This window comes from Corvus kubaryi, unplaced genomic scaffold (genome assembly GCF_017639235.1).
Source record: "Corvus kubaryi isolate FWS band 111438036 unplaced genomic scaffold, C.kubaryi_AGA036_p1.0 split1-131, whole genome shotgun sequence".
Classification (NCBI taxonomy): Eukaryota; Metazoa; Chordata; class Aves; order Passeriformes; family Corvidae; genus Corvus; species Corvus kubaryi.
In genome coordinates this window covers 25,419,451-25,436,016 of record NW_024582073.1, presented here as the reverse complement: position 1 = coordinate 25,436,016, position 16,566 = coordinate 25,419,451, and the positions used below count along the sequence as shown (strand labels likewise).

The 16,566-nt window shown below is 37.2% G+C and overlaps 1 protein-coding gene across 1 annotated transcript in view; it reads left to right on the top strand.

Annotated features, from left to right (window-relative positions):
• Positions 1-16,566, top strand: part of UVSSA (UV stimulated scaffold protein A) — a 49,331-nt gene that overhangs the window by 15,839 nt on the left and 16,926 nt on the right. Inside the window, exon 7 of the mRNA XM_042053170.1 lies at positions 6,948-7,059. Within this exon, the coding sequence (XP_041909104.1) occupies positions 6,948-7,059 (112 nt within the window). The remainder of the gene's footprint in view (positions 1-6,947; positions 7,060-16,566) is intronic.

The window sequence follows — 16,566 nt, the reverse complement described above, 5'->3', positions numbered from 1 at the left end:
TTGGATAAAACAAATTAAATATAGGTATCAAATATAGGTGGTGAGCATAAATTTTGTAGGAACCAATTCTCTCTTATGTTGGGGGACTTCATTACCTTGAATAATGAAGGGTAGCAGACTTAAGTTTTAGCTCCCTGGGATGCATGGAATGGAACAGCATTGTTAGACTTGGAAACCTTCACTAATTTAAGTAAAACTGCTACATCTCCTCTGAATGTGATACTTATTTTATGAAAAATGTGGATTATTCAGGAGAACTTGGCCTTTTTGCTGTACCTACTTAAGGATTAAGATGATTTTTACAATTTATTGATTTTGGTGGATAGTAGGAGCCCAAGTAGTGAGGTATGAAAATACATCTGAGGACACATCTTGGGTGGTTATTACTAAAGAAATACTGAACTTGCCTTGCAATATCTTCCTCGGGTAATAATTTTGTCCAGTGTACCAGTTTTCTAGACTGCATTTATTTGCTGTCCTCTGAAACTGTAAAGGCACACACTGGTACACTGGGTCTATTGGACATACCATTTTTTTCTGAAGGGATTCATGAAGATTCAGGGTCTTTTGAACTGTTTTTTGAGCTTGCCCCTCACAGACTCCTGCTTTAGAGAAAAACTGGTTCATCAGGTACTTGTTATATTGCTAAAGCAATTTGGAGCAAGGTATGCTTGTTCTCCAATGTTGTGCTTTGTCTAAGTGTTGGGCTGGAACCCTTTAAGCATTTTTACTAACTCTGGAAATTAGGAAATAATGTGAAAAGTGCATTCCTAAATAAAAGTCAGCCTGGCCAAGATGCTTATGTGCTGTTGAGCAACTACACATAGAATGAATGGTGATACTTTTACGGGTGAACGTAAAATGTGCTTTGCCTGGACCACATATCTAATTTGCAGTCATCAGGGCTTGAATTTATGTTCTTATCACAAAGTGAAGGGGAGGGAGGGTATGTGGGAGGTCCTTATAAATACAGCTCTGTTAGTAGTTTGTGTTTTCCTTGTGTTGCACTTGGGAAAACTCAAGCATAGTTCTAAAATCTGTCCAAATGCCAGCATTTATTTTCATGTCATTCTGTGTTGGATGATATAAAAGAATGGAAAAGGAGAAACTTGTCTTTACATTTAAGATACACTGTTTGACTACTCAGATTCTATTACTGGCACTGTATAAATTATTTTTACCCCAGTCACTGTTTTCTTACATACAGTATCCCCAAATTTCATTTAACGTGACTGAAGTATGTTTTGTGTTGCAGTTGAATAAAAAATGGATGTGCTTAAGGTTGCCCCTCTAACTAGGTTCTACAGCAATAAATATTCTGGTTCCCTAACCAAAATCTTCTAGAAAAATATTTAGTTGGCTTTGAGTAGATGCACATGAGATATTGGCATGGTGGAATAATTTGCAAGATCTTTCAGTGAGGGTATTAGCATATAAATAGCAGATGCAATGACGACCATCACAGCTGAGTACATTTAATTTTTAGTTTATAAGATAGAATGGGTTTTTAAATGCATAGCCATCAAGCCTGCTGAAAGACAAATGAAGTTTAGAGTTCACTTGTCTGAGGATGCCTTACATCATTTTTTTTTTTTTTTTAGAAAAGGGAAACAGGCACGCATAAAACTGAACAAAAGTGATTTCTTGGGTGAAAAGTAATTGAGATTGCAAACCAAGTTAATTAGACCATGCAAAATTTATTTAATGGTCCCAGCTGTAGTTTGCAAGTGGTGTTTTAGTGAGTAGATATGACTTCTTCATGTGCTATCTTTTCTCTTCCTTCTTTTTCTAAAATAATTATTAGAGGCTGTACATCTAGTCCTATAAACTGATTGCATTGTATATTTCAGTAATTTTATTGCTTGCTTTAATTATGATTGCAGAGACTCGGGTTTTTAATCCTCATAACAATGTAGCCGTCAATTTGTATAAAAGCGAGAAAAGGATCAAAGGCTTTTCTTCACATCTTTCCAAGTGTTTTGTGGTGGGTGGAGGCTTTTTTCACATTTATTACTGGTTGGGATGGATGATCAAGGCCTTTAACTGGGGCTGTGGTTGCACTGAGCTGCACTAACAGATGGAGGCCGTTGGAGTGTTGACTACAAAGTAAAAGAAACAATTGCATTTCTACTGGCATTCCGTGTTTGTTTCCAGTATTTTTAATAATGCAGAGTAATAAGGAAACATCTGTTTTTTCTAGTTTTTGAAATGAGTTTGGGAGGAAATGGTTTGATTGCATTTGTCTAGTTGGAATAGTCAGCACGATTTGAAGTTTTTAGTGAAAATCAGGAGAATTGAGATGTTCCAAGTGATTACAGTGAAAATAATGCATGTATGTTTTCTGTCTTTTTTTAAACCATATTCTCATATGTAAATCAGTCCAACTCAGGAATCTGGAAATTGCCTAGCTAAATCCCATTTCTCCTCAGAGGAATATAGATAGCTAGTACTACCACATTAAGAAAACCAACAACCAACACATAGTTTTGCAAACACATCATTCTATGACTTAGATAAATAAATAAATAGATAAAAAATGTCAGCATTTTAGAGCAGATTAACAGGCTAAAAATTCCCTTCCCCATGGAACTTGAAGAGCAGCGGTGGTGCAAGCAGCCTCTGATGTTTAGGGATCTGGTCTCTCTTTAGGTGGACCATTATCCAGTGACAGGAGGTCGTTCACCCTCCATCTGTGATAAGACTGGTGGCCTGTGTTAGTGAATTTCCTCATATCACCTGATAATTAGAATGGATTTGAAACCAGGAGCTTTTTTCTCACGTTCTCTGACAGGTGATTGAGAAACAAGCAGTTGTGTGACTACCTATCTTCGAGGTATTTAATCTTGTACACTACAAGAAAAGCTTTACGTTACGGTATTTATCACTTACTCTTGCACTTTACTTCCCTTCAGACATGGCACACTAGAGATGTCATATTGCTTGTTTGTATCTTAGTCTCCTTTTTCATGTTTGCAAGTACCCTAACCACTTATTCCTAAAAGGATTATCATTTACTAATTTGCCCACTTAAAACTATTGTCTTAAATATTTATTTCTTCTGATTTAATGATGGATTGTTTATTTTTATTTTTTTATTGACCGAAAAAGTTTACTTATAATGGAAACATAGGTAGGAGGTGATTGAACTTTCCTACTACATCTGTAGAAGTTGCTTTTGGAGCTTTCTTCATGCTTGAAAGGTGGAACTTAAAAAAAAAAAAAAGATACTTTTCTAATCATTAATGTTGCGCGTGAGCTCTCCTGCTTTCTCTAGAAAGGAAGTGGATCAAACCAGCATAAATGGGATGGTTCTGATAAAATACCACTGGAATGAAGTAAATTGAGATATAGCTAGCTACTATTACTGTGCAACTTCTTGAATTTCCAATGGTGACAACTTTAATATTTTAAAGTAAAAAGGTAACTTATTTATCTTGTTAAGGATTTTATCAAGATAAAGACTTTATGTCTGTTTGAACAGAAAAGAGGGCTTAATTCCTGATAGTTAGCTAAGCAGTTAATTTTTTTTACAGGAAATCTAAATTTAATAGAAGAGCCCAGGGAAATTCAAGGGTGTGAACAATACGCATAATATTTTATGAAAATGACCCCCATATTTAAAATCTGGCATTATATGTTATGCATTGTAGCACCAAGTCCACATCTACCTTTTAGAAAATTAAAACACATAAATTCTGTTTAGTGTTTGATATGTGTTGCACTAGCTGAAAGCCATAATGCCCCTAAAACCTTGGGTTGCTTTTCACCTTTCATAAATTCCTGGGTAGATTCTATACAAAAAATAATTTTCAGCTCCGTGGCTCATTGTTATTCAAACTTGATTGATTGTCGTCATTTACTCAGTGAGGAAGTTAAGTGCTCCTGTCATTTCTGAAGAGTATAATTGGGACGTTTCACAGGTCAGCGGTAGTGACAGGTTTCCCTTTTGATTAGTGTTAGACTGATAACAAAAATTACAGTTTCCTATGATTAATGTTTTCTATAGTACTTGAATGCACAGTTCATGGATTGTACCTAAACAAAGTGAATTTGCATCTGATTATGCCTTTTCTCTGTCAGGCTTTTCACATGCTTTAAAGTTTTAGATCATGCAGGTAATACAGCAAAGTTGCTTCCAGTGCAGTTTTCAAGTGGAGGATTAGTGAAGTCCACTGAATTTTAGTATATTACCATACAGAGAGATATGTGCCTCCAGTGATATGAACAAATTAGGTGAAATTTCAATTAAAGATAGTACCCTGTCTCCCTCTAGTCCTCTCAGATATGACATGCAAGGAAGAACTGGCGTTATATCCCTGCTATTTTAGGTATAATCTGGCAATTTAAATTAAATAATCAGGCTGAACTGAGTTTTTTCCTCTCACTAGTTTGACACTATTTCTCTGTTCCTTAAACCTGTTGCTATTTATTTGTTTACAGACTTAATAAAAACTAAGGAAATATACTGAATTTACTTTCCCTGTTTATGATGTGACAGTCGGTTTGTACATTATGGCACAAAGTTGTAGACTAAGATCGTCTATGACAAGTTTTATCTTGGTGAAATCTTTTTTTAATAGCTAATAAGAAATGGAACCTGAGTATGAGAATTATGATGATGTCCTTCTTGTAGCTGGAGAAATACTGGAGGTTATTTTTTGCTGGAGGTTATATATTGCTGGAGGTTACTTCCAAATTTAAATTGTTCCTAATAGATGAAAAGGGAATGACAACACCTGCAGAATTTCAAAACCAAAATACAAACCAACTAACTTCTCTTCAATCTCTAGCCCTCTTCAGATGTGCAGTACAAAACATGATGGTTTTTTTTCTTTCTAAAGGCTATTAGGAATGTCTTCTAAAACTTGTAGTTTCAGACAGATGTTCTGCTTTCAAATCTGCTTTGTGAGTTTGATTAATGGTGGAACATTTAATCCTTTCTTTGATTAGAACTCTATTTTGAGTTCTGCTGAGGAGGTCAGGCTCGGTCTGCATCTGTCTTGGCTGGGCCAGGTATGGCCTGAACTGCTGCTTTTCTTTAGATCAGGAAAAATTATTGCAGTGGGAAACAAAAAGTAAACCAAGGGTGCAGGATCCACCAGCAGAGCCTGAATGTTGGCAGCTCTTGAGGTGGGGACAATTGGGCTAAGACTGCATTGGGGTTCTTACCTGTCTTTGGAAGCAGGGTGCTCTCAAGCATTATTATACTTAGACTTTATTTTAAAATGAAGGCTAATTAGGTGTTCTCTGGTAAGAATGCAATAGTAAATCAGCTCTCATCATCTGGACAGTAAATCTGTTTTTTTTCTCTACTTCTTCACTGGAACTGCAGCTTTCTTAAATCAAAACACTTTTGAAACAATTGGAAGAATCTTATTTCTAACTTGTACCACCCATTCATTGTGTTATTGTGTATCTGTGTATTAATATCAATTAACGTTCTTTGTTAGAAATTAATTCAGTCCAGCTTACAGTTAATACTGGCCAAAAAGAAAGACTGATTTTTTTTTTTTAAGTTATTATTTGTTTTAATTTTTTAACTACATTTAGTAAACCAAAATGAGCTGCTAGAGTTTTGGCTTCAGAATATATGTATGATTTAAAGGAACTCAGCTGTGACACAAGATTAGAGTAGTGAATTAAACTGGGAAAATTCTGCTGCAGGCAAAACCTGCAGTATCCTCTGGTGCTTGTGACAATGAGTGGCTGGTATGAATATTAACAGAAGCCAGGTGCACTAATAGAAGTAGAGAACACAGCTGAAAATAGTGAAAATTATGGTATTCCTTATCTATTGCTTTGGGTTGCTGCAATGAAGTGGAAAAAGTGATAGCCTGTGCTGAGGTTGGATTTAGTGAATACCCCTTACTATTTCCTGGTAAAAGCACATGGCAAACATACAATAATGTAATTATGTTGTTGGGAATGAGGTGACTCTGATTGTGGGCAAAAGAAATAAAGCTTAAAGTCTCCATCGTTGCCTTTTCAGGGTAGTTGGCATTTGCTTTTCTAAAGCTCTGATGCTACAGGCCATGTCTGATGACACAGATTCTTTTAGCTTACGTGTAATTGAGAACTAAAATAATTTTCAGGTATGGAACAAGCTCAGAAAAAGTATAGATTTGATGGCACATATACAGAAGTTGCTAGCTAAAATTATATTTAGGAAACCACTTATGTGGATAAATTACATTGGTTAGTTGGAACTCCAATTTTTTTTTTCACCCAGTCATAGATCCTCAATTTCAGACTGCAGGACAGACCAAGTGTGCATTTAAGAATATCCTGTTTTGTTGGTCTTAACCAGAGTAGTGTGTGCTGTCTGGTGGTATGAATGGTTGGTATGTACTGCATTAGTTAAGAAATGAGTGTATCAAATTATTCTTAGTGCTGTTGTGAAGAAGCACAGTGAACCACTGTAGTATACAGACCTGAATATTCTTATTTGGGTCACTATTAGCTTGCCCATTCATCAGCTTCCCCTCCTGCTTGCCTGCTCTGGTTTTGAGCTCTTAAACAATTTGTGATACCATTTAACATGCCACAGACTATTTGGGTGCTGCTAAATGAGTAAAATCATCCATATGAGAAGAGGTAAGGCTGTACTTAGCTCATTAAGTCAAAATCTTGATGTTATTCTAAGATTTTTTGGTCTTATTTTATAGTTTCACACTTCCTCAGACTTCACCAACTGCATGTGTTCTAATGGATAAAAGGGGCTTTAAAGAAGCCCTTAGGATAGAATATGTCTTTAGAGATAAAATGTTAAGCAAAGGCCTAATCTTGGATAAAGATTAAATACATAATTATGGAAATACTTTTGACATAGAGAAGTCTCAGTAGGGCTATCAGGATGTCTGCAAAATATTTTCAATGTGAAGGGAAATGAAAAACAGTCTTCACATGAAAACAAAAAGAAAATAACCCCAACAAGAATATCTCTGTAGATGAAAGCCTCGGATGATGATGATGACGATGAGGATGAAGATGAATTTGTGGAGGTCCCTGAGAAGGAAGGTTATGAGCCGCACATTCCAGACCACCTGCGTAAGGAATATGGTGAGTTTGCCCAGCTGTGACAAGCTTTATCCCTGCGTGTTACTGCTGCACTAAGGTAAATAAACAGCCATTCTGAAGTAATAAAGTGATCAGCGGTGTGGGTAATCTCTGCCTGCTCTGAGGAAGTCATTACATGGACACCGGAGCAGTGATTGGCTCTAGATAAACAAATACTTCCTAGGAGCAAGAGCAACTGAGATGAGCAGCTTATTTCATTCCATCATCTTCCACTGGAGTTCAGAGCCACAAGCAGCACCCGTGTGCTTGTAAGTGTGCAAAACACATAGTGGGAGTGAAGGGATTGCAAAGTAAAGTTGGCAGTGAGCCTGAATATTAGAAATATTGGTGACAGTCTGGTGAGATGGAGTAAGGTGCTGTTCCATCGCCTGCATTAGTAGCAGCTGGAGATGCAGAGCCACTTCCTCCCATAGAATGGCCAACTTCGAGCTCTGCAAGGTGGCTCTTTCTGTTTGGGTATTGCTGTCAGAAGATGTTAAATGCAGCTCAGCCTTCAAGTGCAGCATTACAGCCACTGAGCACGTACCAGATGGCAAACTATAATTTTGCCTTCTTATTAAAAGTAGATAATTTTTAAATAAAGTTATACTTACTGTGTGTTTGTGCAAAATTGAGAGGGGTGTTACTGAGGAAAGTTCATCTTAATTCAGTTTCAGTGCATTGCTCCTTGTCCTTTGTACATCTTGCTTAGTAAGTCAGCAGCTTTACCTCTCTGTAACTTGGTATATTTGAGGACTCCCACGATTTCAGTGTATTGTAGAGAAGGGTAGCTGCCATCACAAAGCTTTAACTTAAAAACCTGTAGGAAGTGTCTTGCTCCTACATTTGTCCGTGAGTATTTGTGTAAGACTGGTGCTGTGCTGTGCCTTTTTCAGTCCTGTTGATGCTTATTTTTCCTTTTTCTGCTGTTTACCTCATAAAAGTCAGGCTGCAGCTACCACCTGGAACTCATTTTCCATATCTTTAGCAGCAGCCTAAGTAATCCTAATATGCAAAAGTTCTGTTTATACTTGCCAGCTTCCACTGGAAGTGAAATGTATTCACCTCTTTTATCCCATCTTCCTCATGGACACACATTTTTTAAAAATAAAGTGTCTTACCCCCCTTTGTATCACACTAACACAATACTTGGCTGCTATTTGAATTCCTTCTTATAGGGAAGGATAAAGAAGAAGTCTACTATCTACTCAGGGATTTTTTAAAAATCTATATAAAATGGATTAAGAAATTCCCAATTTGTATTTAAACTATTGCTGATAGGAAAATACATTGTAGTGAAGAAGTCAATTAATCAGAAAACAAAACCTCTCTGTCATTTTATATACCTGTGGTTATGTAGTGAGCTAATGGTCACACTTGGCTGTTCTTTATCTGACATGTTCTTTAAAAATAACATTCTGAAAGAAACTAATCATTCCCGATGGTTCTGAAGACATTCAGCTTTACTTGCTGCCATTTAAAGTTATTATGTAAGTTCCCAGTTTAGGAAATGGTCTGAAAATAACTCAAAATTCCTGAAAATCACAGCTTAGAAAATGAAAGTCTGCACAAGTGGAATGTTCTAACTGGAACATTAAACCTTCCATGTAAAATAAAATCCCAGCATTACGTGGAAGGTGTGAATGGTTAAAAGCTTTTTTTCCTTTTGTTGTTACTTTTCCTGAACAAGTCAGATTAACTTGTTATATTAAACCAGAAAACAAAGTTGTAAAACGTGACTGTGGAAATGGATTGAAACGTGACATGTAAATTATTGATTTAAAGTCACTTTATTCCCTTTCACTTCTCTCACAAAAATATATCCTACCAACAAGGTAAGTTTTGTGGCTCTCCTGAGATCTGAAAAACTTGTAAAAAATGAAAATATATTTAGAGACAAGGGAAGTTCTATGCCTAAGTATATAGAAACATGCAGTTGTACTAGCTGTGTCTATATGTGGTTAATGATTACAGTCTCAAAATTGGTGATGGTATTAAATACAGAAACTGAATTGAGCATGTGTGCAGTTTGGGTGGAGGTAGAATTGAACAAGTCTATTTGAATCTTGATGTATAAAATGAAATGTAAATTTGTTAAAAGAATTTAGGTGATTAGATAATTGAAGTGTGAAGATATAACCCATTAGAGGTGTCATGCCAAATTAGCATTACCAGAATTTTAATGACCTCCCATTTGTATCATCCTTATTTACACTTGCATCTGATGTCTGCTGCTGACAAGAGGCCAGCCCTCTTATGGGACCACAGAGCCATTTTAGGTACACAGTGGTGCTAAAGAGGAACATTGGGTTGAAAAAGAAACAACACTGAAAATTATTTTCTTATGGTTGCTTCGGTTCTCAGCGCTGGGCACTGCCGTTGCTGATATCCACTGAAGAGTGACCTGCCCTTGTATGGCTGGTATTGCTAAGCCCTGGAAAATGGAGCCATTATTCATTCAAAGGAGAACTTTAGGGAGAAATAAAATATTGTTGCCACTTCAGATTTTCCACATTCCAGCCTTTGCTGGTCAGCTGTTGGTTCCATTGGCGTAAAGCCTTAGGGTGGATGAGGTAAGGGATGGAACTGTGCAGCTTCTGACATTGCTCTTGTGCCATAGAACAGAATTTTTGCCTGATGGCAAAGGATGAGAGGTTCATTCCTGCTCTTGGTGATCTTGGCTTGGCTTGCAGCTGGGAAGTGATCTGTTTTGAGGGATGTGCTTTTCCACATAAAAATAGAACAATTCTCAGTCTAGTCCAAAGCACCCACTTTAGTTGATAGTTCTTGTCTGTGTCCCAGTGCAAGCATTATTTACCCATGCAATACTCCTTTGAGGACGGGGGAGTGCTATTTCGGTTTTACAAGAGGTGACGTGAGGAAAACTGTCTGACTTGGGACTATTATCATGGAAGCAGTCTATTGGTTATCACGTTTCATCTTTATCCAAAATTATATTAGGAATGACTGTGCAGTCACAAACCATTATTTCAGCTCTGGTTAGTAAGATTATTTCTCTTGTATTTGAGCCTTAAGCCAGAATGTTGTTAGGTCTCTAATAGCTACTTTAGTGGCTCACATTGCATCTTCAAGTCTGCTTCGGAGTTCTTTCATATGGGGATCAAAGCTACAATTCTAAAATCCCAAGGCTTAGTTCTATCCATTTCAGATATTTTTTCCTCTTCTCATCACAGTGTGATGTGCTTTTTTTGGGTTAGATGTCCCCAGACTGCCTTTCCTAATCTGATGGTATCTGAGTTATACTTTCCTGTGTGTTAAGTAGCTGCTTTTTGTTGTTTTTACTATGAAAAGTCATAACAATGTGAAGGCTTATACCCCAACTGAGCTAATAAGATGTACAAAACCATTATTTCCTTAGCAGAGAAGTTGTCATCTGGTTCTTTACATAGAACTGGGAGTGCTTCAGGCTCTTGACAGACATCCTCGAAGATGTAGAGGGGACACAGTGGTTAAAGCAAAATGGCCTCAGAAATGCGAAACATCAGAGAATCATCATTACAAATTTTAAAAAAAGGAAGCCAGGTGTGTTATCTAACATACACATATATTGCTGTGAGCAGCACTGTGCTGGCTCCATCTTAGCTTTGTTTTTTGATGCAGAAATAGTTATTCCATACCATAATAATGTGCTCTTTTAACCTTCATGTAAATGATTTCTCCCTTTTTTTTTTTTTTTTCTGTTTTATATAGTGGATTTAAATCTACACATGGCAAAAAGAGCATGTATGCAAGTCTTGATGAAGCAAAACATCTAATTTTGACTTGTGAAGAATTGATAGCTTTTAAACTGGTCTTTTTTTCCTTCATAGAAGCATCTAACAGGTTTAGTTACAAAGAATCAATATCTCTTGATTTTACAGTTATGTTTTCCTCTATTTCATTGTGGCTTTTTTGCTGGTTTTTTTTTTATTTGAGTGGTACACGTGAACATCTTCTGGAAATCACAAGGCAAAAGCACGAATTCTGTTACTTTTTCTGTAACATGTAGGCCTCTCTGACATACTCAGTGAAAAACTTGTTTTCAGTACTTACTAGTCTTTTAGGGAAATACTTTGTTTGGTTTTCTGTTACTAGTATTTATTAGGATTTGCCAGTGGTAGGTGTATTTGAAAAACTTCCTAAAATCCATTTTGTAATAGCTTTTAAAATGGGAGGGAGTTTAGGCTTCCACAGTGGAGAGAGTGATTGTCATGGCCGTGATCATGAAGTAGACTTGGCTCAAGGCTGACTCTGTACATAAGAGAACACAAGTGTGGGGTCAGTAGAGCAGCTTCTCTTTCCAACAGGTACCTGTATTTCATACACAAGGTAAGATGGGTTATTTGGGGTGCACTCAGGCCAATTGCTTTCATCAGCTAGGGGCCATAAAAATGTGCGTCACCACGATTAACCAAATAATGTTGTCCTACTTAGTTGTAATGAAAGCAAATGTTTCTGATGACATTATTATTATTTGGGAATGAAGTTGCTGAGGTTCTACTGACTGTTGAATCCTTAAACAGACACACATGTGCTGGCTAAATGGAAATTATACCTAAGCTTTTTCCTTCCTTAATGCAGTGATTTCTCAATTTGTCTGGATCCAGCTTTTCAGTCAGGTTTGATTTGTCTGGTCTTCATAGCTCAGGAACTTCTGAGGGAATTCTTCCTGCATGTGAAGGATGTGGAGAAACAGCTCAGTGGAGACCAGAGCAGAAACAAACCTGCAGATTCCAGACTGTATGAAGTATCATTGTCGGGGACTGATTTTGAGACTTAGAATTATACTGTCTAAGCTAAATAAGGCTCTTACCTGACTTCTTTTAGGGGAAAAAGCATATCATGTTTTGCAGGGAGAAGGATAGACAGAATTACCTATTCATCTCTTTGAAATTTGGGTTCCTTTTTCCTAAATTTGGAAAATGCAAGTAACACACAGTTGTGTTTTTCAGCCTAGACGATAGTATAGTATCTAGAATAAGGTTTCTATTAATATTACTATGAATCCTTTAAAAAAAAATCTGCCATAGTTGTTACTGGATGTAAATAGCATGTGTTGATTTATCATAAATGTATTGAAAACAGATATTCAGCACTGAAGTTAAAACCCCAGTCCAGAATTTCTGTTATCAAATGTGTGTGTGGTCTCCATTTCTCTTAGCGTAAAAAACTTCAGAAATATTTAATTGTAAGTTTACAAATGAGATTGCCTCATTAAATTAGCGTGTTTTGAATGTACCTGTATACAGACAAACACAAGTCCTATATGGAATCACAGAACCATCATTAAGATGGGAAAAGACTTCTGAAATCATCAATTCCAACCTTTGACTGACCACCATGGCCACTGAAGTTCCACATCTATTCATTTTTTGAGCATTTCCAGGGATGGTGACTCCACCACTTCCCCACAGAGCCTGTTCCAATGCTTGACTGCTCTTTCAGTGAAGAAATATTTCCCAGTATCCAACCTGAACCTCCTTTGGCACAGCTTGAGCCCTACAGAGGCCTAGCTACACTTAATAAGTGAGTAACACTGTTTGTAATGCAGTATTTGGAATGAAGATTAACTTCTCACATTTATAAAAAAACATGATTATCACTTCAAACAAAATACTTCGACATCCATGTAGAAGTATTGACTGTAGATATTTCTTCTGTTCATCCTGTTCAGCTGATTATGGAATCTTTCCTCATTCTCAGGAGAGGTCCTTCTATATGAATAAGGGTCCCAGAAAATCTAACAGGACGTGGGATATACTTGATTTCTACTAAAGTTCTTGGAAGTTAATACTCACTGCACAAGATGTTGGTACACTTTTGAGTAGTTTGCCACAGCAGTATCCCTCAGAGGATCTGTGCAATGGCCACAGGATGCAAAATCATAAGGAAGAAGCTTAAAAGATCAGGGCGTAAGGTATAGAAAGGGCTTGATATAAATGCCGTGTATTTGATTTTTTCTGGTTCTTAACTATGATTGTAAAGCAGTAATAAATACGGTTAATTGATGAGAGGTAACAGTATAACAAATTAACATATTCTGTAATTCCAGTAAGCCAAACTAAGTGTTTATGTAATGTTAGTGAACTCTTCTTGTTAATTACCATAGTTACCTTTTTTTTTTTTTTAATTTGAATTTCTAAAGTAGAATTCCAAGATCTCACATAAATGAGCATAGCTATGTTCAAAGGCACTGGGAAGCTTTGCAAAGTCCAAAGCTTATTGTGCTTCCTGAGTAAAATACTGGCAGGCATTTTCATTGTGAGCACAGTAGAGTAAGTGGGGAAATATTGTACCTGAACTGCTGGATTTTCCTTACAGTCTGGGACAGTGTCTGTACTAATATAAATCACATATGCTTAGCTTGATTAAGATTTAACAAATGAGAAGCAGAAACTATTAATTTTTTTTCAGGAAAGGTGAAGTCCATAATACTTGTTTATATTCTATCTATGTTTTTTCAATTAAACTTCAGTGAATCTGAAGTAGCTTGATTTTGTCTAAATCCACACAGCTGAGGAAACCTGTGCTGGCTTTTTCTCTGAATTTTCACTGAGGGGCTTTTATCTCCCCTTAATCCCACCATTTCTGTCAGGACATAATCTCTTTCTCAAATTTACATTTTAATTACAAGGCCAGCTGAACTAGCTAAAATCAATAATGTCAGCATTCAGCAGCCTAACTTCAGCTGAAACCCCAGCCTCTCTCTTTCCTTCTATTGATTTATGTTGTGAACATGGGCTACTTTATTGCTTCAGGCAATAGGTGCCATTTGGTCAATTTAAACAAAAAGGGGGATTTAAACACTTTTATGATGCTTTCTCAAAGCTGCTGTTGAAACAATTTGAACCCAGGTACCGTACTTGTTAAATAAACCACACAGAACAGCAGAATTCTGAAGAGGAATTTTACTTTTAAAACTGTACTTAATCCCATCTATGTTTTAAAACTAAAACAAAGAAACCCCACCCTGACATTGGGCACCATTCGGCTGGGGCTGTCTGCCTGGTGATTCTTGTCTTTATCTTGTTAGCAAAAACTACTTTCATACATAAATACTTGTTCAAAACTCCACAGTGGAGGTGGTGTTACTGATGTCCTAGTGTACTTACTTTTGGCTATTTTTCTTCTAATGGTTTAAAATAAGAAATCAATGAGAAAATATTTTGTTCTTGTAACTCTTAAGAATTCCAATATTGATCTTCTGGATGTGATTTTTATCTGTCTAAATGTCACATTGTCTATTTGTCTCCCTTGCCTTTTCTGTGTGTTGCTGACGGTTTGTCTCTGCTGTTCCCCTCCTCCTCAACAAAACCAGTGTGGTGAACAAGCAATCACGCTTCCTGTAAACATCATAGGGAAAAAATAGGGTTTTCTGAGAACTTTTAAAACATATGCACTTACTTTCTCTGAAGGTGAGAGAAGAGGTGTGGTGAGTGACACAAACCTGCTATCTTCTGACTGGTTTTTTACTATTTGTAAATAGTACATATACAGGTGCTCTCAAAACATTTGCTTTAAACAATGCTTTTCAGAAAGGCTCTCTAAGAAAAAAGAAAGCAGTTGAAATGCTAAATGCAGTCTAAGCAATTCTACATTACAGATAGAGTCTATGACATATTCTTCTCAGTTAACCTTGTTCATGCCAAAGGCCCTGTTTGTAACTGTTTCTGTCATTAAAGGAAGTTTACTTCTCTAAATACTGATGATTCTAAAGTGTGGTTACTACAAGATTTTGGGTTAATACTCCTTCATTTTGATAAAAGCACCTGAGAAGGGCATTTTCCCTTTCTAACCTGTGACATGAGCTGAGATGAAGCCTGTCCTGCCCCCTTTCCAGAGACATAAATTCAAAATTTCTGCATTATTATTCCACTGAAGTGATGTTTAAAAAGCACATTTCTGTGGAGGCACCACTATCCCTCTTGAACAGCAAGTTCACAGCCTAATAAGTGTAATGAAATAATTTCTTTTGCTAAATAACCTAGACTTTTCTCTACTTAGATCCATCCTATTATATTTAATTATAATTTCCCTTATTCCTGGTTCTTCTGCTAACTTTGAGACTGTTTTCCAAAGCACAGATTGGTCCTTTAAATGGTGGTTTTTTTGGACAATGTTCTTTAAAGCCTTGTTGACTTTGGAGAATGTGGAGTGTTCATAGCTTTCATTAGTGTGGGCTGGAGTGAGTAAGGGAGCAGCAGTGCCAGGTGTGCTCAGCAGCACCAGCCAACAGCAAGATGAGACTCTGGATTTTGAATTAGGGTTGTCAGCTGTCTCTGGGGAGAGGCTGTTCAGGAACTAGGTTAAACAGGTGTTCTTCTCAGTGCCCTGAGCTTGGAGCTTTGGGAAAAAAGTGTGGATGTCATTCCCTGCACAAAGACTCAGCTCCTGATCTAGGTACTTGGAAAATGTGCTCCTAGGGGGTGGATCTCAAAGGCTGCCCTCTCAGCATCTTTGCCTGTGGCTGATGTCAGGCAGTGCCATCTGTGCAGTTGCACTCCATGGGTTAAAGGGAATGAGCGATGCAAACGAATCAAAGTCAGGATGAATTACTGGGAGACCTTATAAGGTGGAAAGATGGGTCACAGCAAATTATTCTGATTTTGCTTGTGGAGAATACATTATTCTCTGGAATGAAAGTATCTTATGTACCAAGCCTACCCGTTCCTATGGGTCTTGCAAGTTCCTACTCAGAGAGCTGGTTACAGATACAACATTAACTTTTGCTTTTCTACTTAATATATTGTGATACATTTAGTGACTAACAAGGCAAGAATGCTTCTAGGTGCAGCTTCAGGGCTGGTTAGAATTGGGCAAAAGATCAAAAGTTACAGTTAAATAATGGCTAAAACATGTTAGATAAACTTCAGTTACTTTTCATAAGAAGGCTCAGATAATTTGCTGAAATTTTTAGTTTTGTGAAACTATGACTTTTTTGTATAAGATTTAGGGATCTTCTTTGAGGGACGAGACCTTGCATTTCAATTAATTATTTTTTAAAAAGGCTTTCTAAGGGGACACATCACATTAGTGTGAGGGATCATGTCTTTCCAATTTTAGCTGTCATTGGCTAAAAAGTTCTTGTTGCTACTACTGGCTAAATGGCGTTGCTCCTCCAGCTCAGCAGGTAGAGGCAGGTGCCGTCTAACTGCTCAGCCTGACTAATTGCATCCTTACAGTCCTCACATCTTACGGCTGAATCTCTAATCTGTCTGTAAAAGTAATTAAAGTTACCCCACTGCTGAGCTACTGGTGCTGAACATCAGTGCCTGGTACTGCCTTGCAGATGGCTTGTTCCTCAGGTGTAGCTCAGGTGTTTCCTGTCTCTTGGGCAGACTCTCTGGGTGCAGTTCCTGCTTCTGCCAGCACTTAGGTATTTTCTCCTGGCAAATTGTGTGGTTTAGTATCTGTGAAAGACAAATGTCCTCTAAATAATTCTGTTTCACTCTGAGTGGGACTGATGTCTAAAGCAAACTGGAAGCAGGAAGACGTAGTCAGCACCCCGAG